The 23,684-nt window shown below is 43.1% G+C and overlaps 1 protein-coding gene across 5 annotated transcripts in view; it reads left to right on the plus strand.

Annotated features, from left to right (window-relative positions):
- The window catches only part of ptpn20 (protein tyrosine phosphatase non-receptor type 20), a 96,075-nt gene extending 82,099 nt beyond the window's left edge, over positions 1 to 13,976 (plus strand). For 4 of the 5 annotated variants that reach the window (XM_029753292.1, XM_029753287.1, XM_029753288.1 and 1 more), the window contains 8 exons: positions 1,901 to 2,037; positions 2,264 to 2,412; positions 2,565 to 2,655; positions 9,334 to 9,490; positions 9,758 to 9,935; positions 10,269 to 10,484; positions 11,949 to 12,011; positions 12,651 to 13,976. In XM_029753292.1, coding sequence (XP_029609152.1) covers positions 1,901 to 2,037; positions 2,264 to 2,412; positions 2,565 to 2,655; positions 9,334 to 9,490; positions 9,758 to 9,935; positions 10,269 to 10,484; positions 11,949 to 12,011; positions 12,651 to 12,821 — 1,162 coding nt within the window. In that variant the 3' untranslated portion in view covers positions 12,822 to 13,976. The remainder of the gene's footprint in view (positions 1 to 1,900; positions 2,038 to 2,263; positions 2,413 to 2,564; positions 2,656 to 9,333; positions 9,491 to 9,757; positions 9,936 to 10,268; positions 10,485 to 11,948; positions 12,012 to 12,650) is intronic. The other variant, XM_029753290.1, reaches the window with a different exon arrangement.
- The last annotated feature ends 9,708 nt before the right edge of the window (positions 13,977 to 23,684 follow it).

Below are 23,684 nucleotides of genomic sequence, written 5' to 3' on the forward strand. Positions count from 1 at the left end.
ATTGCTCTACCATAAGCCGCCTCCAACGTTGTTTTAGAGAATTTGGCAGTACGTCCAAACAGCCTCACAGTTGCAAACTGCGTTTAACCCCTCCAGCCCAGGACCTCCACATCCGGCTTCTTCACCTGCGAGATTATCTGAAACCAGTCACCCGTACGGCTGATGAAACTGTGGGTTTGCACAAACCGTCAGAAACCGTCTCAAGGAAGCTCATCTGCGTCCTTGTCGTCCTCACCAGGGTCTTGAGCTGACTGCAGTTCGGCATCGTAACCGACTTCAGTGGGCAAATGCTCACCTTCGATAGCCACTGGCACGCTGGAGAAGTATGCTCTTCATGGATGAATCCCGGTTTCAAATGTACCGGGCAGACAGCGTATATGGCGTAGTTTAGACGAGCAGTTTGCTGAAGACAACGTTGTGAACAGAGTGCCCCGTGGTAGCGGTGGGGTTATGGTATGGGTGCATGAGCTATGGACAATGATCACAATTGCATTTTATCGATGGCAATTTGAGATACCATGACGAGATCCTGAGGCCCATTGTCGTGCCATTCATTCGCCATTACCACCTCATGTTAAAGCATAATAATGCACGTCCCCATTTCGCAATGATCTGTACACAATTCCAGGAAGCTGAAAATGTCCCAGCTCTTCCAAGGCCTGCATACTCACCCATTGAGCATGTTTGGAATGCTCTGGTTCAACGTGTACGACAGTGTGTTCCAGTTTTTAGCAATATCCAGCAGCTTCGCACAGCCATCAAAGACATGTCGGAAACATTCCACACGCCACCATCAACAGCCTGATCAACTCTAAGTGAGGGAAATGTGTTGCGCTGTACGAAGAAATGGTGGTCACACCAGATACTGACTGGTTTTCTGATGCACACCCATACTTTTTTTCTAAATGTACAGTATCTGTGACCAACAGTATTCTCAGTCATGTGAAATCCATAGATTAGGGCCTAATAAATACTGTATATTTCAATTGACTGATTTCCTTATATGAACTGCAACTTAATGAAATCATAGAAATTGCATGTTGTGTTTATATTTTTTGTTCAGTGTACTTAGCAATCTTATGGCTTGGGGTAGAAGATGTTCAGGGTCCTGTTGGGCAGCAGGTAGCCTAGCATTTAAGAGTGTTGGGCCAGTAACCAAAAGGTTGCTGATTCGAATCCCTGAGCCGACTAGGTGAAAAATCTGTCTGTGACCTTGAGCAAAGCACTTAATCCTAATTGTTCTTGTAAATCTCTCTGGATAGGTGCGTCTGCTAAATGACTAAAATGTAATGTAAAATGTTCCAGACTTGGTGCATCGGTACGGCTTGCTGTGTAGTAGCACAGAGAATAGTCCATGACATGGGTGGCTTTGACAATTTTTAGGGCATTCCTCTGACACCTCCTGGTATAGAGGTCCTGGATGTCAGGGAGCTCAGACCCAGTGATGTACTGGGCCATGCACACTACCCTCTGTAGCGCCTTGCGGTCGGATGCCAAGCACTGTGTGTTCATATTGAAGTCGTGTCTCAGTTGTCCTCGGAGTACACTGTGTACATCTCTAGTATCAAACTACAGACTGTTACTCAACGTTTTTGGAGTGTAGACTTTGACCACAATGAGGCAGCAAAGAGTCACGGATGAAACACAAACTTGTGCTGCCTATGATGATACTGTATAACCATATCACAATGGGATCTCCTGGTTGAATAGAGGTTGACTTGATAGTTAGTATATCAGTAATGATATATCATAACATAATTATTGATAAAATCAGATACAATATAGAAAAGCACGGAAAATAGCATGATTTCAACCCCCTACGAAACACTATAAATGGTCTGGTCTGCCTCCCTAAGGAAAAGTAGAAATGGTCTCATCCCTACCCCCTGATCCCTCCCAGGAACCAAATCCCTGTGATGCCATTGGACAAAACCATGATGGGCAGCAAGAACAGCCAATCAGATGGCTGGAGCAGCGAGGATGAGGATGATGAGACATTTGAAGCTCAAGGTCAGGAGACCATGTCACCTTTCTCAGGTACAGGGTCAGGGGAGGGTGGCCGGTTCAAATCCTAAGTCTGACAGGAAAATGTGTTGCCGTTGTGCCTTTGAGCAAGGCACTTACCCCTAACTGCTCCAGAGCTCTGCACCATGGGCTATTATTTTTATAGCACAGATAAATTGTTGATTTTTAAAAACCTAACTACAGTGCATAGGTCCCATATTTATAATCATGAAGAACTTATTCCCTCTCCTCTTTCCAGGTCCACCTATAGTATCAGAAGAAGAGTTGGCCAGCCTAGCCATGATCAGTCCAGCTAAGACCAGTCAATACGCTGGGTCCAGAGTGAAAGCCCTTATACAGATACTACAACATCAACTAGACCAGCAAGAACTGGTCCGAGAGTTCATGGTGGGCATACACTGTGTGTTCCTCATTCATACACATGCGCACACACACACGCATGCATGCAAACACACACACTTATGAAGTATGTTAACCACGTCATGTATCTTGGTCTGCCTTTTTCAATAGCAGCAGAAAACATTTTCTGTTTGTTTCAGGCCTTGGAGCATCTTAAGCCGTCTGATAACTGTCTAGTGGGGAAAGCTCCAGAGAACCGGGAGAAGAACCGCTACCGTGACATCCTGCCCTGTAAGTCCCTGTTAAACCGGTTGAACTACAGTCCCTTTCATGCTTCTGTGTAGTCTGCACTGGAACCATCTAATCTGGGCTGGAGAGGACAGCTGCGGGAAAAATTGACACGACGTGTTAATTACGTCATTTTCTGGTTGTAAGATTACAACCTAATGGTCCCTGTTGCAACCAGATAATGACGGCTTTTTCATGACGATATCAAGACGTCATATTTTGTTTGTTATCTGCTCATATAATAGTTATTAAAGCTAAAGACATATTTTTATGGTGGCTGAAAGACGTCAGCAACACGTCCTTATACAACCAGTATACAACCTAAAGGGTATACTACAAAGCAGATTCAATGAGTTAGCCAGTATTTCTGTATTTTTAAGTTATATCTTGAAAACTTTATTGCTGACATGCAAAACATTTCAGGACTATATCAACAATGGAATAATGAAACAAATACCAAAAGATAGTTTGGGACTATATCATTTTGGGACTATATCAACAATGGACTAATGAAACAAATACCAAAATATTGTTTTGGGGTGGAATTTTCCTTTAAATATGATAAACAACCAGAAATAACTTTATTTTCTGTTTCAATGAGAAAGGTAAACTTAGATAGGAGTTTTGGGTTTGTGAGTCAATTAGACCATACCCATTTCAAGCTCAAGACCATCTTTCTAAAAAATGTAAATGTATTTCAGAATATTTTGTCAAGTTAACTGGTTAAAACCTCTTATATCTAGACGTTCCGCTAGCGGAACACCGCTCCAATATCCAATGATAGGGTGTGGCTCGAAATACAAACTCCTCGAAAATCCGAAAACTTCCATTTTTCAAACATATGACTATTTTACACCATTTTAAAGACAAGACTCTCCTTTATCTAACCACACTGTCCGATTTCAAAAAGGCTTTACAACGAAAGCAAAACATTAGATTCTGTCAGGAGAGTACCCAGCCAGAAATAATCAGACACCCATTTTTCAAGCTAGCATATAATGTCACAAAAAACAAAACCACAGCTAAATGCAGCACTAACCTTTGATGATCTTCATCAGATGACACTCCTAGGACATTATGTTATACAATACATGCATGTTTTGTTCAATCAAGTTCATATTTATATAAAAAAACAGCTTTTTACATTAGCATGTGACGTTCAGAACTAGCATTCCCACCGAACACTTCCGGGGAATTTACTAAATTACTCACGATAAACGTTCACAAAAAACATAACAATTATTTTAAGAATTATAGATATAGAACTCCTTTATGCAATCGCGGTGTCCGATTTTAAAATAGCTTTTCGATGAAAGCACATTTTGCAATATTCTGAGTAGATAGCCCGGCCATCACAGGCTAGCTAGTTTGACACCCACCAAGTTTGGTACTCACCAAACTCAGATTTACTATAAGAAAAATTGGATTACCTTTGCTGTTCTTTGTCAGAATGCACTCCCAGGACTTCTACTTCAACAACAAATGTTGGTTTGGTTCCAAATAATCCATAGTTATATCCAAATAGCGGCGTTTTGTTCGTGCGTTCAAGACACTATCCGAAGGGTAACAAAGGGTGACACGCGGACGCGTATCGTGACAAAAAATGTCAAAATATTCCATTACCGTACTTCGAAGCATGTCAAACGCTGTTTAAAATCAATTTTTATGCGATTTTTTTCGTAAAATAGTGATAATATTCCGACCGGGAGTCGTTGTTTTCGTTCAAAGACTGAAAATGCAAAATGGACTCTTCATGTGCACGCGCGCACCCGTCTCATTGTTCTCAGATCGACCACTATCCAAATGCGCTACTGTTTTTCAGGCAGGGGCTGCAAAGTCATCATTCAACATTCTGGCGCCTTCTGAGAGCATATGGGAGCCTTAGAAAGTGTCACGTTACAGCAGAGATCCTCTGTTTTGGATAGAGATGACAAAGAAGGCCATGAAATGGTCAGACAGGGTACTTCCTGTACAGAATCTTCTCAGGTTTTGGCCTGCCATTTGAGTTCTGTTATACTCACAGACACCATTCAGTTTTAGAAACTTTGGAGTGTTTTCTATCCAAAGCTACTAATTATATGCATATTCTAGTTTCTGGGCAGGAGTAATAACCAGATTAAATCGGGTACGTTTTTTATCCGGCCGTGAAAATACTGCCCCCTCTCCATAACAAGTTAACTAATTTATGCTGCTTTCTAGTATACACCTCTGAACATAACGACATAATAACGTAATTTCAACCAGTTTTTCTAGCTGGGCAGTGGTCATTCAAGTCTTATCCCTTATTTAATGAGTTCCCATATTTAGTATATTTCTTTTCTCTCACACTCTCACACACTCCGATTTCTGTGGTAATTTACTCTGGTGACTCTTACCCACTTTAGCTTGTGCCATTTGTTTTCTTGTTAACGTAACGACCGTGGAAACGTTCGTAATGACCTCTCAACAACACTCCATTGTGGATTTAACTCAGTGTCTCGACACATACATCACAAGAAAGAGAAGAAAGTTAACTTTTATTTTAGTGGGTGTGGATTATTTTGTGCAATTGAAAAAAGTAACGATTTAATACAGTTGAAATGTTTACAAATTAGATGTGCTGAAATGAAAGCATCCACACTCGGATTATAGTGATATTATGTCTGATCTCACAAACAATGTAAAGTATGTATAGATAAGTGTAATCTACAGCCAAGTGTTTGGATTTTAAATCTGGGCATCCTTCTCTTGACATAGTTGTTGTCACGTTCTCTTGCATAATTCAACAACAGTAATTCATTAGGCACTCTAGACAGCACAGGTGAGTGCAGATAGGCCAAGACAGGAGGTTTTGGAGGTTGCAGCCCTGTTCCACCCCTTTATATTTATTAATAAATGTATGCAAATACATCCAGTGTATACAGTGGGTATCATAAATATTCATTGGATTTCTTCAAAAAATTGTTGTGTTACAAAGTGGGATTAAAATGGATTTCATTGTAATTTTTTGGTCAATGATCTGCAGAAAATACTATTTTAAAGTGGTAAAAAGTGTGTTTTTTATTAATTAAAAATAAAACACTAAAATACTGTACCATGATTAGATACGTATTCACCCCCCTGAGTCAATACATGTTAGAAACACATTTGGCAGTGATTACAGCTGTGAGTCTTCTTGGGTAAGTCTCTAAGGGCTTTGCTTTGCGATATTTGTGCATCATTCTGTCAAGGTGTTAAGGATCATGGCTAGACAGCAATTTTCAAGTCTTGCCATACAGATTCGAGCAGATTTAAGTTAAAACTGTAACTTGGAAACTCAGGAACATTCACTGTCTTGGTAAATAACCCTTGTATTGTAGGTTATTGTCCTGCTGAAAGTTGAATTCCTCTCCCAGTGTCAGGTGTAAAGCAGGTTCTATTCTGGGATTTTTTCTGTGCTTAGCTCTGTCCCGTGTCTTTTTATCCGTTAAAAACTCCCCAGTCTTTGCCAATGTCAGGAATACCCATACCATGATGGAGCCAGCACCATGCTTGAAAATAAGTAGGCAGTTACTCAGTGGACGTGTAGTGCTGGATTTGGCCCAAACATAAGGCTTTGCATTTTGGCCAAAAAGTGTATTGCTTTGCCATGTTTTGTTTGTTGTTGCAGTATGAATTTAGTGCCTTGTTGCATACAGGATGCATGTTTTGGAATATTTTTATTCCCTATATTTTTATTCTTCTTTTCACTCTGTCATTTAGGTAATTATTGTGGATTCACTGCAATGTTGTTGATCCATCCTCCGTTTTCTCCCATCACAGCCAACAAACTCCGTAGCCGTTTTAAAATCACCAATAGCCTCATGGTGACATCCCTGAGCAGTTTCCTTCCTGTCCTTCAGCTCAGTTCAGAAGGACGACTGTATCATTGATGTGTTTGTGTGGTTTAATACATCATCCACAGCATAATTATTAACTTGACCATGCTTAAACAGATATTCAATGTCTGATTTGTTATTGTTACCCATCTACCAATCGCTGCCCTTCTTTATAAGGTTTTCAAAAATGTTCCTGGTCTTTATAGTTGGATGAATCTGTGCTTGAAATGCAATACTTGACTGCAGGACCTTACAGATGTTGTATGTATGGGGGATAGAGGAAGGCGTAGTCCTTCAAAAATCATTTCAACCCCTATTATTTCACACAGAGTGTGTCCACGTAACTTACTATATGATTTGTTAAAGAACCAGTGCAGTTAAGAATGTGATTTTCTTGTGTTTTATATACAGGATATTTAAAAACTAAAATATAAAATGTACCTAAGTATTCAGACCCTTTACTCAGTACTTTGTTGAAGCACCTTTGGCAGTGATTACAGCATTGAGTCTTCTTGGGTATGACGCTACAAGCTTGGCATACGTGTATTTGGGGAATTTCTCCCATTCTTCTCTGCAGATCCTCTCAAGCTCTGTCAGGTTGGATGGGGAGCGTTGCTGCAAAGCTATTTTCAGGTCTCTCCAGAGATGTTTGATCGGGTTCAAGTCCGGGCTCTGGCTGGGCCACTCAAGGACATTCAGAGACTTGTCCCGAAGCCACTCCTGTGTTGTCTTGGCTGTGTGCTTAGGGTCGTTGTCCTGTTGGAAGGTGAACCTTCACCTCAGTCAGAGGTCCTGAGCGCTCTGGAGTAGGTTTTCATCAAGGATCTCTCTGTACTTTGCCTTGTTAATCTTTTCCTCCATCCTGACTAGTTTCCCACTCCCTACCGATAAAAAAACATCCAAAATCATGATGCAGCCACCACGCTGCTTCACTCTAGGGATGGTGCCATGTTTCCTCCAGATGTGACACTTGGCATTCAGGCCAAAGAGTTCAATCTTGGTTTCATCAGAGAATCTTGTTTTTTACGGTCTGAGGGTCTTTAGGTCATTTTTGGCAAACTTCAAGCGGCTGTCATGTGCCTTTTACTGAGGAGTGGCTTCCGTCTGGCCACTCTACCATAAAGGCCTAATTGTTGGAGTGCAGCAGAGATGGTTGTCTTTCTGGAAGGTTCTCCCATCTCCACAGCGGAACTCTGGAGCTGTGTCAGAGTGACCATCAGGTTCTTGACCAAGGCCCTTCTCCCCCGATTGCTCAGTTTGGCTGAATCTTGGTGGTTCCAAACGTATTCCATTTAAAAATGAAGGAGGCCACTGTGTTCTTAGGGACTTTCAATGCTGCAGACATTTTTTGGTACTCTTCCCCAGATCTGTGCCTCGACACAATCCTGTCTCTAAGCTCTACGGATAATTCCTTCTACCTCATGGCTTGGTGTTTGCTCTGACATGCACTGTCAACTGTGGGACCTTACATAGAAAAGTGTGCCTTTCCTAATCATGTCCAATCAATTGAAATCAACACAGATGGACTCCAAGTTGTAGAAACATCTCAAGGATGATCAATGGAAACAGGATGCACCTGAGCTCAATTTCGGTCTCATAGTAACAGGTCTGAATACTTATGTAAATAAGGTATTTCTGTTTAGAATTTTTAATACATTTGCAAAGATTTCTAAAAACCTGTTTTCGCTTTTTCATTATGGGGGTATTGTGTAGATTGCTGTAGATTTATTTAATCCGTTTTAGAATAAGACTAACAAAATGTGGAAAAAGTCAAGGGGTCTGAGTACTTTTTGAAGGCGCTATATATAGTTGTCTTATAACGGCACAGGGCGAGACCCAGATGCAGACACCAGAGGCAGATGGTTTGATTCTCTGATATTTATTGAAAAACAAGGGGCAAGCAAGAGGCAGGTCGAGGACAGGCAGGAGTTCATAAACCAGGTCAGAGTCCAGAAGGTCGGCAGGCAGGGCGGCAGGCAGGCTTGTGGTCAGGGCAGGCTGAATGGTCAGAGAGGCGGGTACAGTTTCAGGGCAGGCAAGGGGTCGCAACTGGGAGGACTAGAAAAACAGAGACTAGGAAAAACAGGAGCATGTAAAAACACGCTGGTTGACTTGACAAGACGATCTGAGAACAGACACACAGAAGATACCGGTGTATATATACACAGGGAATAACAGGAACAAATGGAAGATCCTGGTGGGGGGTGGAGACAAGCACAAGACAGGTGAAACAGATCAGGGTGTGTCAGTACACCCCCTTCTAGGGGCGTCGCCTAAGGTCCTACCTGGGCGCATATCTGGTTGACCCGGGTGTCGGCGGTGAAAGTCGGCGATGAGGGCCGGGTCTAGGATGTCTTTAGCGGGGACCCAGCACCTATTGTCTGGGCCATAACCCTCCCAGTCAACCAGGTACTGGAAACCCCTGCCCTGTGGTCGAACACTCAGGAGGCGTCTCACCCTGTACTTGCTTCTCGTTTTCCAGCGTCTGTCCTCACACCCTCTCTGTCATTATTAAAGTGATCAATAGTCACTTTAATAATGCCACTTTAATAATGTTTACATATCTTGCATTACTCATCTCATATGTATATACTGTATTTTAAACCATCTATTGCATCTTGCTTATGCCTCTCTGTCATTGCTCAACCATATATTTATATGTGTATATATTCTTATTCCATTTTTAGATTTGTGTGTATTAGGTAGTTGTTGTGGAATTGTTAGATATTGCTGTACTGTCGGAACCAGAAGCACAAGCATTTCGCTACACTTGCAATAACATCTGCTAACCATGTATATGTGACCAATAAGATTTGATTTGATTCTCTCTACTCCTGCTCTCTAGATGATAAGACGCGTGTTCCAGTGGGTGATAACCAGGACTATATTAATGCCAGTTATATCCGTATGGAGGTTGGCAGTGAGGAATTCATCTATATCTCCTGCCAGGGTCCTCTGCCCTCCACTGTGCCCGACTTCTGGCAGATGGTCTGGGAAAACAGGTCTGTGCTGATTACTGTGTTGTGAAGTTCACATACAGTGCATGACATTAGTGTATACACAATCGTTTCCGCCAGGCATCGTTTCGACAGAAGACGTTTTGCTGGGGAAAATGAGAAATTCTTATTGTCCCATGTAGTCCCTCCCTGTTTCAGTCCGTTTTCTTCTGTTTGGTGCCTAAGGAACATGACCCTGGTGTGTCAGTGCTGACCTGTAACTAAAGTCTTATGGTATGAATAGTACAACAACCCTCGTTCCCCACTCCCCAGGTCTGATGTGATAGCCATGATGACCCAGGAGGTGGAGAGAGGCAGGGTGAAGTGTCACTGCTACTGGCCAGAGAAGGTGAACTGTCCCCTAGACACGGGACGCTTCCAGCTCAGCCTGGAGAACCAGCAGATCAAGGAATACTTCCACATCAAGATCATCCGCATGGTGGAGAAAGAGGTGAGGGGGAAGGAGGAACGATAGAAAGAGGGGACAGCTCAAATAGATGTGACGGAGAGGATACTAAAAAGAAGGGAAAAAATGTAAAGCATGAATTAGCATGAGTACAATGTGTCCATTTTTTGTGTCTACTAAATCCAGCGAAAGTCATTTTGAAGGACACACTATCTCTCATATCAATTACATTTTTCATCAGCCACTGTCATCTCTGCTCTCTCTTAGAGGATTTAGGCACTGGTCTCCTTTATGACAAAACACATTTGGAAAATTTTACAATTTGGAATTTGATTGGTTGATCAGTTGATTGATATCTGTTCCCTCCTCCTGTTCCAGTCTGGTGAGACCCACTTTGTCCGTCACCTGAAGTTTATCCGTTGGCCTGACCACGGTGTGCCGCGCTGTTCAGAGCAGCTGGTCAGATTTATCCGCTACCTCCGAGCAGTCCACCATAAAGGACCTGTCACTGTACACTGTAGTGCTGGGATAGGACGAACAGGAGTACTGATCTGCACCGATGTCATCCTGAGTCTCATAGAGAACGATCTCCCGGTGAGTTCGAACACACAGGTGCGCACCAATGATGTATAAACACTAGATTGCTGATACTATGTATTGGCCAATGAGAGACTTTGAAGCCACCATATTGGTACTCCTCAGAAGGAGCCAGTCCTCCATAGGAATTAATAGAATTCTACAGTATTTCAATTTAATGTTTCAATTTAATTGAATGTATTTAAGTATTTCTTTGTTGTAGTGGAGACGTTAAAAGTATGCATTAAGATATAATAGAATATAATATATTAGCAAACATTTATGTAGTCACAGGATCGAACCCTTTTTTTAAAATTTTCTCCTAAAATGGCATACCCACATCTAACTGCCTGTAGCTCAGGACCTGGAGCAAGGATATGCATATTCTTGATACCATTTCAAAGGAAACACGTTGAAGTTTGTGGAAATGTGAAATCAATGTAGGAGAATATAACACATTAGATCTGGTAAAAGATAATACAAAGAAAAAAACATGCGTTTTCCCCCCAAAAATCATCATCTTCATTATGTCGCTTAGGAGTCTAGGTGCAATTTGGCTTTTGGCCACTAGATGGCAGCAGTGTATCTGCACAGTTTTAGACTGATCCAATGAACCATTGCATTACTGTTCAAAATGTTGTATCAAGTCTGCCCAAATGTGCCGAATTGGTCAATTGAAACATTTTGAAGTACATAACTATGGAGAACATACATTTTTTATTACCATATAATTTTTGTAAGTTTACACACTTCCAGGAATGTTATAAATTATGGATAATTAGCTTCCCTTGCAGAAAAGACACTAACCTTCACACATCTAGATGGGGGGGGCACAGCAAGGGTTCAAACTATTGAACCCAGTTCCTACATTTTAATATCAAAATGGATTTTATCAAACAAAACTATGCTACGTTTTATTTCTGGGACCCTCAGGATAACAAATCAGAGCAAGATTACTGAATGTAAGAATAATATTTACCTTCAGAGGTGAATGTATCAAATCAGTTGCCGTGATAAACGTTTTTTGTTGTGTTTCAAAAGCATGGTAGTTTTTCACTGTAATAGCTACTGTAAATTGGACAGTGCAGTTAGATTAACAAGAATTTAAGCTTTCTGCCCATATAAGACACTTCTATGTCCTGGGAAATGTTCTTGTTACTTGCAACGTCATGCTAATCACATTAGCGCACGTTAGCTCAACAGTCCTGCAGGGGGGACACCGATCCCGTAGAGGTTAATAAACTTTTTTTACAATGGCTTTCGAAACAGTGCCTCTGGTCAGTTATCTAGTGTTTATATACATAATTGTTGCACACCCAGCCACAAACACATGCATGTACACGCTTGCACACACTCCTTACCTCAAATAAGGATACAAACAATGCTCTTCACTTGGTGTTCTTAAAAGTCCTTAAATATATATCAGAGCGATACCTGTACTAACCTCCATGAACCTAACTCCTTGTCCTTCTCTGTCCACAGATCAACGTCAGTAACATTGTGAGGGAGATGAGACTGCAGCGGTATGGCATGATTCAGACTAAGGTCAGTACAGTAGGCCTACCTGTATGAGGTTAGTGTCAGGAGTCACAGGTCAAACTTTTGATTGAACAGGCTACCATCAATCAGGCTACCATTGATTCTTTGTCTATGGCTTCCATAATCCTATCCACTATTGTTTCCTACATAATCAAATATTAAATTAAATATTCCACAAACCCAGTTTGAGTGGTGGTTCTTTGGTCCTGGGGTGGGTTTCCCAAAGCCTTCATAGCTAAAGTCTTGACGCTCAGTCACCCAGCCACCGAGCCCTGAAAGAGTAACAATTATAAAAATCTATGCTTGACGGTCAATCATCTATGCATGAATCATATATCATTTGTAAAATAAAGCACTTTGCGGTTCGAGTGGCATGAGTCTGGATGGTCGAAAGAAAGTATGTTAGCTGCCACCCAGAGAGTTAGAGTTAATAGAGTTAGTGGACCCCCAGAGAGCTAGAGAGAGAGAGGCTGCCACCCAGAAGCTGTTTCCCCCTAACCACTAATGTACCACATCATAAGTCATTATAACATCTTATAATTATCTGACTACAGTCAGCTCTTTACTGCACTGTGTGTGTGCGTGTGACAGTGTATGAGTGTTTGGGTGTGTGTGTAGTAACATCTGTTTTGTCTCTGGTTATAGGAACAGTACCTGTTCTGCTACAAGGTATGGTTGGAGGTTCTACATCGCATCCTGCAGCTGCATGGTAAGCAATGGCAACCAGAGAGCCCCCGCGAACTTAATACGAGCCCTCGCACACACAGTAACCGATGGCAACCTGAGAGCCCCCATGAAGATAATCAATTTGTTTGACCAGTTACTTGCCCCCGCCCATTAGTTGATTTTGTTATGAACACTGTATATATATGTGTTTTAGCCAATTCCTCTGTTCGTTTGATGTCATGCCAAAACATGACTATTCAGAGCTGGCTAAAGCACATATAGATGGGACGACCAGGCTACAGTATGTTTCTGCACGGTTTTGATATTTGGGTTCTCAATTTATTGATGGAGGTAGACATTTTTACTGTTGGTTCTTTTGTGGGTTTTTTTTTAGATGGCAGTGACTGATTAAAAACTTAATTGAAATGAGAGATACATACTGTGACTACAGTATTGGTTTGAGTTAGATCAATTATTTGACAGCCTTTAGGGGTTTAGTGACTTTGTCTTCTGTGTTAAGTTAGGAGTGTTTTGGTTGTGTGACTTTTAAAGGGTGTTACTATTTCAATTGTTCTATTTAATCATTCCACATTTTATTTTAAAGTTAGTGTATATTTTGCCTATTTTCAATTATAACCTAAATACATTTAATAGCACCACAGCACATCACTAATCAACAATGTCACTGCTCATTGCAATGCACAGGGTGAGGTGTATTATACCAAAATGTATATTAGAATATCTTTAAATATGTAGCTAATATGTAGAGTTAATGAAATATTGTGTTTAAATATTGTGAAATAAGTGCATGTAAATCTTGTATGAGTTTTGTCCATGACTGAAACCAGAAGTGAATAGAATCAAGTGCCTTGGAAAGACTTTGTTTCACCTTCGGAAACCTGAAAACCAGATTTGATTGAACAGGACCCTGAGAACACGTGCTCTGTGTGATTCTGTAAGGAATCTCTGTCCGATACTTTCACAGTTTTTTGTTCATATTGTGTTGTCCCACAGCTTGGATTCACTGTATGTGAATTAGTGGTGAAACTGTCTTCATTTTGCAGTCTGTCTACAACCACTGAACAAGTGCTTAGGCGTTTGAAATGTAATGGCAGTCAAATGCACAAAAACATATTGTATTTCTGAAAGCATTTCTCATCATTGTACAGTAACATCACTATTGTAGCTGCAGTTTCAGTAGCATGATAATATACCTCACTGTAACATACACTACCAGTACAGTGTAACCTTGGTCTGGTCACTATGTATTACCTCTGACTGTCATATAAAAGCTATTCTCAAATACTTATTTGTTTCACATTGTGGTAAGAGACAGGATCAGGATTAGAAACAGATTTTCTTAATTTGGTAGGTCACAGGTATTGTATATGACAAGGACTATTTACAAACTGACAGAACATGGAAAAGAGAGAGAGGAGAGAGGTCTACCTACAGGGCTAACTGACAGAACACGGAAAAGAAAGAACGAGAGAGAACCTTAACTGTGACTACATGGAGCCCTTTTCTTGTACAGAGTAAATTCTCTCTCCAGGTTTACTACATGATAAATAAGTATGTCTCACATGGGCCTTTGTGACTGCATGGAAACCCCACTGAGTACACACTGGTTGAATCAACGTTGTTTCCACACACACACACTTCTTAAAACCTGAAACTGGGGGAAAGCCCTGCAGCAATGTCTCTCTCTCCCACTGTCAGGACTCCATACCTCACTCCAACACTCACTCCTTCACTAAGTCCCTTCCTCATTCCCTCTCTCACACTCTCCCTTCTTCACTCTCTACCTCAGATGGTGTTATAGTTGTGTGTTATTGTATAATAGGCTTGACATGGGTTATTCAGGGTCCAGTCACTTTTAGGTTTATAGAGTTTTATATAAATCCTAATAGTCTTTTATAGTTTTGTATAAATAGTTATTTCCTTTTTTATAAAAGGTGATTGCAGGAATCTTGGCTGGAATGAATGAATGAAGAAATTAGTGAATTCATAAATTATTGTAATCCCTGGGCAGGGTCTGAGTGAGAGCTGGAACTTTTCTGGGAGAATCTCAATTGCATTGCCTTGATTCCTCACAACCTCTGACCTCCAATGGGTTTTGAGAAGGAGACAAGGAGAGATGCAAGGAATTTAGGAAATGCAATTAAGATGATCCCCCCCTGATCAAGTCTCACATCCTCCTTATCCGTCACCAGCCACCATTCTAAAGCACCACTGTGAATACTGCCCTCCTTTCTAACCATATGACACACGGGAGAGGATAAACACTGCTTTAGCTGCAAGGAGAAGAGAAGAGGAGTTGAGGAGAGGACAGACGGAGGTGAAAGAGAAGGAGTGGAGGAGGAGAAGAAGAGGACAGACGGTGGTGATGGAGTGGAGGAGAGGACGTACAGAGGTGATAGAGATGGGGCGTGGAGGACATGGGGAGGTGGTAAAGAAATTAGCTGTGGTGTGTTCAGTGAGAGAACAGTAATTTATAGACCACGCGGGAATGTGTAGAAATGAACTCACTGACTTCCAGTAAATCCTCAATTCTCTCGGTTGGGTTCACACAGCAACACACACATACGCCACCATGTTTTCTGTTAAGTAGATATATATATATTTTTAATAACACACACATGAGCTGCTGCATTACTCATCGCACACACATCTTGTTGGGCTTTAAAGAGCGTCTTAACTGTTCTAGGTCTAGGACTCATCACTTGTGGGACACTGGGAATTTGAGTTTTCTCAGGACTACTGTGGACTCGTCATGGACAGTTAAATGAGTGATATGAAGAACAGACGGACATAAACACTCAGGGAGGATAGAACACATCCTCCACGTATCCTGGAGTTTTCTGAGTGGCCAGAGAGCTGTAACTGACACACGCACACAGAGAAGGTGCTGGAGGTTCGAAGGCAAGCAGCTGGATTTTCAATTACACCTAGGGTCTAGGGGGAGCGTGAGGTGGGGGGGGGTGTATTTTTGTCTCAGTGGAGGTGTGTTGTCGGCACCAGCCTGTTGTTGAATGGGGGCCGAAGGTTAGTGATGATAGGGGCTCAATCGTCTTGGAGCGTACAGTACGAGTCAGTACATACCTCACTGTCACCACCACAACTTAGCAAAGTAGTTGGTGGCTGTGTGTGTGTGCTCATATTTGTGTTTGTGTATGCGCACATAAGTGGATGTGCAGGCATATGTGTGTTTGTGTGTTATTCACATCCCTTGTGTGTGTGTGTTTGTGTGTGTAGACCCCCTTGTCGTCTCTGGAGTGACAAAGTGACACTCACCGAACAACCATTCATGACAACGCTGAATAAAACCACTTATTTTACAGACGCACTCAAAGGAACAAGGAAGTCAAGGAAAACCAGTTAGGAGAAGTCCCTCTTGTAGGTCGACTTTATCTTAGGACTGACTTAAGGGGGAGTAGCTGCTGTCATGTTCTGTGATCGTGTGGGGTTTTGAGTTACTGCCAGAAGTAAATAAAACACCATTTCATTTGTCACATGCTTCGTAAACAACAGGTGTAGACTGACAGTGAAATGCTTACTTACAGGTCCAAATAGTGACCTGGGGAATAAATACAGGGTGAATTACGAATACAAATAAAGAGTAAAAATATCATGGCTATATTTAGGGAGTAGAAAATAACGTGGCTATATACAGGGAGTACCAGTACCGAGTCAATGTGCAGGGGTACGAGGTCATTTAGGTAATTATGTACTGTACATATAGGTAGGGGTAAAGTGACTAGGTAACAGGATAGATAATAGACAGTAGCAGCAGCTTGTGTGTGTGTGTGTCAGTGTAAGTATATGTGAGTGTGTGGGTAGAGTCCAGTGTGTGTGCATAGTCAGTGCAAGAGAGTTAGTGCAAAAAAGGGTCAATGCAGGTAGTCCGGGTAGCCATTTGTTTAGAAGTATTATGGTAGTGAGGGTAGAAGCTGTTCAGGTTCTTGTTGCTTCCAGACTTGGTGCATTGGTACCGCTTGCCGTGCAGTAGCAGAGAGAACAGTCTGTGGCTTGGGTGGATGGAGTCTTTGACAATTTTTTGGGGCTTGGTATAGAGGTCCTGGATGGCTGGGAGTCCGGCCCTCTGATGTACTGGGGTGTACGCACTACCCTCTGTAGCACCTTGTGGACAGCTGCCAAGCAGTTGCCATACCGAGCTGTAATGCAGCCAGTCAAGATGCTCTAGATCGTGTAGCTGTAGAGCTTTTTGAGGATCTGAGGGACCATGCCAAATCTTTTCAGCCTCTCCCCCCTCTTCACGACTGTCTTGTGATGTTTGGACCATGATAGCTCCTTAGTGATGTGAACAATGAGGAACTTGAAGCTCTCGACCCACTCGACTACAGCCCTGTCGATGTGAATGGGGGCATGCTCTGCATTCTGTTTCCTGTAGCCTACGATCTGCTCCTTTGTCTTACCGATGTTGAGGGAGAGATTGTTGTCCTGGCACCACACTGCCCAGTCTCTGACCTCCTTCCTATAGGTTGTCTCATCGTCGTCAGTGATCAGGCCTACCACTGTCATGTCATTGGCAAACTTAATGATGGTGTTGGAGTTGTGCGCGGCCCCTCAGCCATGGGTCAACAAGGAGAACAGGATTGGACTAAGCACGCATCCCTGAGGGGCCCCTGTGTTGAGGGTCAGCATGGCGGATGTGTTTTTGCCTACCCTCACCACCTGGGGGCAGCCCGTCAAGAAGTCCTGGATCCAGTTACAGAGGGAGGTGTTTAGTCCCAGGGTCCTTAGCTTAGTGAGGAGCTTCAAGGGCACTATGGCGTTGAACGCTGAGCTGTAGTCAATGAACAGCATCTTCACGTAGGTGTTCCTTTTGTCCAAGTGGGAAAGGCTAGTGTGGAGTCAATAGAGATTCCGTCATCTGTGGATCTGTTGGGGCGGTATGCAAATTGAAGTGGGTGATGGTGGTGTTGATGTGAGCCATGGCCAGCCTTCCAAGCATTTCATGGCTACAGATGTGAGTACTACGGGCGGTATTAATTTAGACAGGTTACATTGGCGTTCTTGGGCACAGGGACTATGGTGGTCTGTTTGAAACATGTAGGTATTACAGCCTGGGTCAGGGAGAGGTTGAAAATGTCAGTGAAGACATTTGCATCTGGCTACCATCTGGCCTTGTGAACATTAACCTGCTTAAGGGTCTTACTCACATCGCTACGGAGAGCGTGATCACACAGTCGTCCTCTCACGCATGGTTCAGTGTTGCTTGCCTCGAATCGAGCATAGAAGGCCTTTAGCTCACCTGTTTGGCTTGTGTCACTGGGCAACTAGTGGCTGGGTTTCCCTTTGTAATCTGTGATAATTTGCAAGCCCTGCCACATCAGATGAGCATCAGAACAGGTGTAGTAGGATTTGATCTTGGTGCTGTATTGATGCTTTGCCTGTTTGATGGTTCATCGGAAGGAGTAGTGGGATTTCTCATCAGCATCAGGGGTAGTGTCCCAATCCTTGACAGCGGCAGCTCTAGCCTTTAGCTCAGTGCGGATGTTGTCTGTAATCCATGGATTCTGGTTAGGATATGTACGTAGGGTCATTGTGGGGACAACGTCGTCGATGCCGTTGACTGATGTGGTAAACTTCTCAATGCCATCGGATGAATCCCGGAACATGTTCCTGTCGGTGCTAGCGAAACAATCAAGTAGCTTAGCATCCACTTAGCATCTCAGTATTAAGCACATCACTGGTGCTTCCTGTGAGTTTTTGCTTGCAATCAGGAGGATAGAATTTTGGTCAGATTTGCCAAATGGGGAGATGAGGGAGAGCTTTGTATTTGTCTGTGTCTGGAGTAAAGACGTTTTTATCTCTCTAGTTGCAGATATCCTGCATTAAAATCACCTATGAGTGCTGCCTCTGGCTGAGCATTTTCTTATTGGCTTATGGCCCTATATAGCTCGTTGAGCGTGGTCTTAGTGCCAGCATTGGTGTGTGGTGGTAAATAGACAGCTACGAAAAATATAGATGAAAACTCAGTTGGTAAATGGCATGGTATACAGCTTATCATGAGGTATTCTAACTCAGGCGAGCAGAACCTCAAGACTTCCTTAATATTAGAGATTGCGCACCAGCTGTTGTTAACAAAGTGACACACACCCCTGCACTTGAGTTTGTGACACACTGCCGTTCTGTCCTTCCGATGCATAGAAAAAACAGCTATTTTTAAATTAACCATATCCTCGTTCAGCCACGACTCCATGAAGTATAGGATATTACAGTTTTCCAGGTCCCGTTGATAGGATCATCTCGAACGGAGCTTGTCTAGTTTGTTCACCAGTGATTATACATTTGCCAATAGAACAGAAGGTAGTGGCAGTTTATTTACTCGCCGCCGTAGTTTCATCAGGGTGCCCCACGTTGGCCTCTATAATGCCGTCTTTTCCTCTTCCGAGTGTCGAGGATTAGAGCCTGGTTTGGAACCTGCGCAGCCGAGTCATTGAAGTAGAATTCTTCATCCAAATCGAGGTTAGTGATCGCTGTTCTGATGTCCAGAAGCTGTTTTCGGTCATAGGAAACAATGGCATTATGTACAAAGAAAGTTAACATCAGCGCAAAAAAAACACACAATAGCTAAATTGATCAGGAGCCCGTAAAATGGCTGCAATTACATCCCAGCGCCATTCTATCCTGCTCTCTGTGCATGCTCTTCTTTGTTTGAGTTGGTGAGTGTTTTGAGGCTGTCAGTTGGTGTTTTTCACAAGAGTATTTTCTCATTGTGTGGTTGTTGTATTGTGAAAGCAGGAGTTACTATATTAGCAAAAAACAATTGCTGTCTTTGAGATCTACTGTGAGATTGATGTAAATGAATAAGTTCTTCAAAAAGACAACATTGAAAGAAATGGACAGGTGAAAGCATTACAACAGTAGGCCTTCACTTAATTGCTTTCACCTATATATTTTCCAGATCAGTGCAGATAAAAGTAAAGGACGCCACTGTAGACTATTGAGATGCAGCCCTGGGTATATGGAAGGAAAGGTCTAAGAAGCAGATGTGAAGTAGCTAGTTTAGGGTTGACTAGCCCATCGTGCTGGAACGTCATCTCCCCTGAGACTTGAAGTACTGTGTCGTTTCCTGTCTACCAAAGCTGCTGTTTTCCAAGGGATATAATTCCGGGTCAGGCATACAGTAGGACCTGCGTTGCATGTACACTAAAGATACTGGATCTGAATACACCACTAGCTGGGTTGAATACAGCACTAGCAATCCGGTTCCACTAGCATTGCTACATGCTCCTAAAATGCTTCTACACAAACCATACTGGGTCTAGGCAGGACTCAGCTTTCCCAGCCCCACTGATTTGGCTCTTCTGTATCTGCTTGATTATAATTAGATAGCTGATATCTGAAGCGGACAGGGATACTGATGATGACGGACACTGATGAGGTAGAAACACTCATTGGGTTAACATGTGATGCATTGACCCTGAAATAGAATACTAGTCAATGATGAGAAAATGTAGAGAAAGGTCTGCACTCTTAATATTGAGCCGATGAAAAGATCAATTGAGCTCGTTCCCTATTCAATTTCATCTCATTCTCCACAATGCACCTCTCCTCACCACGGTCTCTTCACAGACACTGATTCATCTAATATCTTCCCGCCCATAGGTTTATTCATGATCATCAATCCCTATTCCTCTGTAGAATAAGAATTATATTTCCATGAATCTGGCTCTTCACCTCATCAGTCAGAGTCTTCTTCCAGTAACCCTAACGCACAGAGACCATCTATCCGTGTAATGACAGGGGTGGTATAAGGATGGTCTAGACATTAGTAGTGTGTGTGTGCGTGTGCGTCTGTGTGTGTGTGTAACTGCACACGTGTGTGTGATTGAAAAGCAGACTGAATCCAACATCTGTCCTCCAGGTCTTCGATGTGTCCTAATTAAGGAGCACTGAGTATCTCCATGGATGGGTTAACTTTACTGTAAACTCTATGTCAGTCTCTGTTCAATTAGACTGCTAGTCCTATTACGGATCTCAGAGGTCCCATCTCAGTTAAATAGATGGGATAACCATGCTACTTCCCAAGATGGCGCCGACGGAGATGTCAGCATCGCAACTAGCTCTTAGGAAACGTTGCAGTATTTCGTTTTTTTATGTACTATTTTTTTACATTATTAGCTCAGGAAATGTTTTGTGTCATTACATACACCCAGGAAGAACTATTGGATATTAGAGTGGCGGTAACTCACCAGAACTACTAGCATTATGACCAAGAATATGACTTCCCTGGAGCAGATCCTTTGCTCACTCTCCCCAGAGCAATTGAACTTATTCCAGAGGCCGATCCAAAACATCGATGGCGGAGGAGAGGCACTCGAGGTGGCCTGCTGGTTCGACTTAGGAGACACGCACACCACCCACCGCTTACGAGTATCTTACTCGCTAATGTTCAGTCTTTGGATAACAAAGTTGATGAGCTTAGAGCAAGGACTTCTTTCCAGAGAGACATCGGGGCCTGTAACATACTTTGTTTCACAGAAACATGGCTCTCTCGAGATACTCTGTCAGAGTCGGTAAAGCCAACAGGATTCTGAGTACATCGCACAGACAGGAATAAATATCTCTCCGGGAAGCAGAAGGGGTGGAGGGGTGTGTTTCATGATTAACGACTCATGGTGTAATTCTAGGAACATACAAGAACTCAAGTCCTTTTGTTCAACCGACCTAGAATACCTCACTTATTAAATGCCAAACATTATATCCCAAAATAATTCTCTGTCATCTCTACGGCCGTTTACATCCCACCTCAAGCCGAACCCTCGACGGCCCTCAAAGAACTTCACTGGACTTTATGCAAACTGGAAACCACACATCCTGAGGCTGCATTTATTGTAGCTGGGGATTTCAACAAAGGAAATCTGAGGACAAGGCTGCCAAAGTTCTATCAACATATCAACTGTACTACTCGTGCTACTAAGACTCTCGACCACTGCTATTCAAACTTCCGGAATGCTTACAGGGCCCTCCTCTGGCCTCCTTTCGGCAAATCTGATCACGACTCTTGCTCCTCCCGTCCTATAGGCAAAATCTCAAACAGGAAGTGCTCGTGCTTCGTACTATTCAATGTTGGTCTGACCAATCAGAATCCACGCTTCAGGATTGTTATGATCACGTGGACTGGGATATGTTCCGGGTATCTTGCGAAAATAATCTAGACGAATACACGGATACGGTGACTGAGTTTATAAGGAAGTGTATAGCAGATGTAGTACCCACTGTGACTATGAAAACCTACCCTAACCAGAAACCGTGGATAGATAGTAGCAATCGCGCGAAACTGAAAGCGAGAACCACCGCATTTAACCATGGCAAGGCGATTGGTAATATGGCAGAATTTAAACAGTGTAGTTATTCACTCCGCAAGGCAATCAAACAAGCTAAACGTCAGTATAGAGATAAAGTGGAGTCGCAATTCAACAGCTCGGACACAAGACATATGTGGCAGGGACTACAGACAATCACAGACTTCAAAAGAAAAAACAGCCATGTCTCCGAGACCAACGTTTTGCTTCTGGACAGGCTAAATACATTCTTCACACTCTTTGAGGATAGCACAGTGCCACTGACGCAGCCCGCTACTAAGGACTGTGGGCTCTCCTTCTCCGTGGCCGACATGAGTAAAACATTTAAATGTGTTAACCCTCGCAAGGCCCAGACGGCATCCCTAGCCGCATCCTCAGAGCATGCGCAGACCAGCTGGCTGGTGTGTTTATGGGCATATTCAATCTCTCCCTATCCCAGTCTGATGTCCTCACATGCTTCTAGATGCCACCATTGTTCCTGTATCCAAGAAGGCAAAGGTAACTGAACTTAATGACTATCGCCCCGTAGCACTCACCTCTGTCATCATGAAGTGCTTTGAGAGACTAGTCAAGGATCATATCACTTCTACCTTACCTGCCACCCTAGACTCAATTCAGTTTGCTTACCGCCCCAATAGAGCCACAGACGATGCAATCGCCATCATTCTGCCCACTGCCCTATCCCATCTGCACAAGAGGAATACCGATGAAAGAATGCTGTCTATTGACTATAGCTCAGCATTCAACACCATAGTACCCTCCAAGCTCATCATTAAGCTCGAGGGCCTGGGTCTGAACCCCACCCTGCGCAAATAGGTCCTGGATTTCCTGATGGGCCGCCCCTAGGTGGTGAAGGTAGGAAACATCACCTCCAGTCCGCTGATCCTCAACACTGGGGCCCCACAAGGGTGCGTGCTCAGCCCCCACTCATGACTGTGTGGCCGAGCACACCTCCAACTCAATCATCAAGTTTGCAGACGACACAACAGTAGTAGGCTTGATTACCAACGATGATGAGACAGCCTACAGGGAGGAGGTGAGGGCTCTGGGAGTGTGGTGCCTGGAAAACAACCTCTTACTCAACGTCAACAAAACAAAGGAGATGATTGTGGACTTCAGGAAACAGCAGAGGGTCACCCCCTATCTACACTGACGGGACCGCAGTGAAGAAGGTGGAAAGCTTAAAGTTCCTTGACATACACATCACTGCCCAACTGAAATGGACCACCCACACAGACAGTGTGGTGAAGAAGACGCAACAGAGCCTATTCAACCTCAGGAGGCTGAAGAAATCACAAACATTTACAGATGCACAATTGAAAGTATCCTGTCCGCTAAATCACCGCCTGGTACGGCAACTGCATTGCCCGCAAACGCAAGGCTCTCCAGCGGGTCATGCGGTCTACCTAACGCATTACCGGGGGCAAACTACTCGCCCTCCAGGACACCTACAGCACCTGATGTCACAGGAAGGCCATCAACCACCTTGATCCACTACCTGTTCACCCCGCTATCATCCAGAAGCGAGGTCAGTACAGATGCATCAAATCTGGGACCGAGAGACTGAAAAACAGCTTCTATCTCAATGCCATCAGACTGTCAAACAGCCATCAGTAGCACATTACAAGTTGTTGCCTATAGGCATAGACAAGAAATCACTGACCACTTTAAGGAATGG

Source organism: Salmo trutta, chromosome 5 (assembly GCF_901001165.1).
Source record: "Salmo trutta chromosome 5, fSalTru1.1, whole genome shotgun sequence".
In the NCBI taxonomy this organism is placed as follows: Eukaryota; Metazoa; Chordata; class Actinopteri; order Salmoniformes; family Salmonidae; genus Salmo; species Salmo trutta.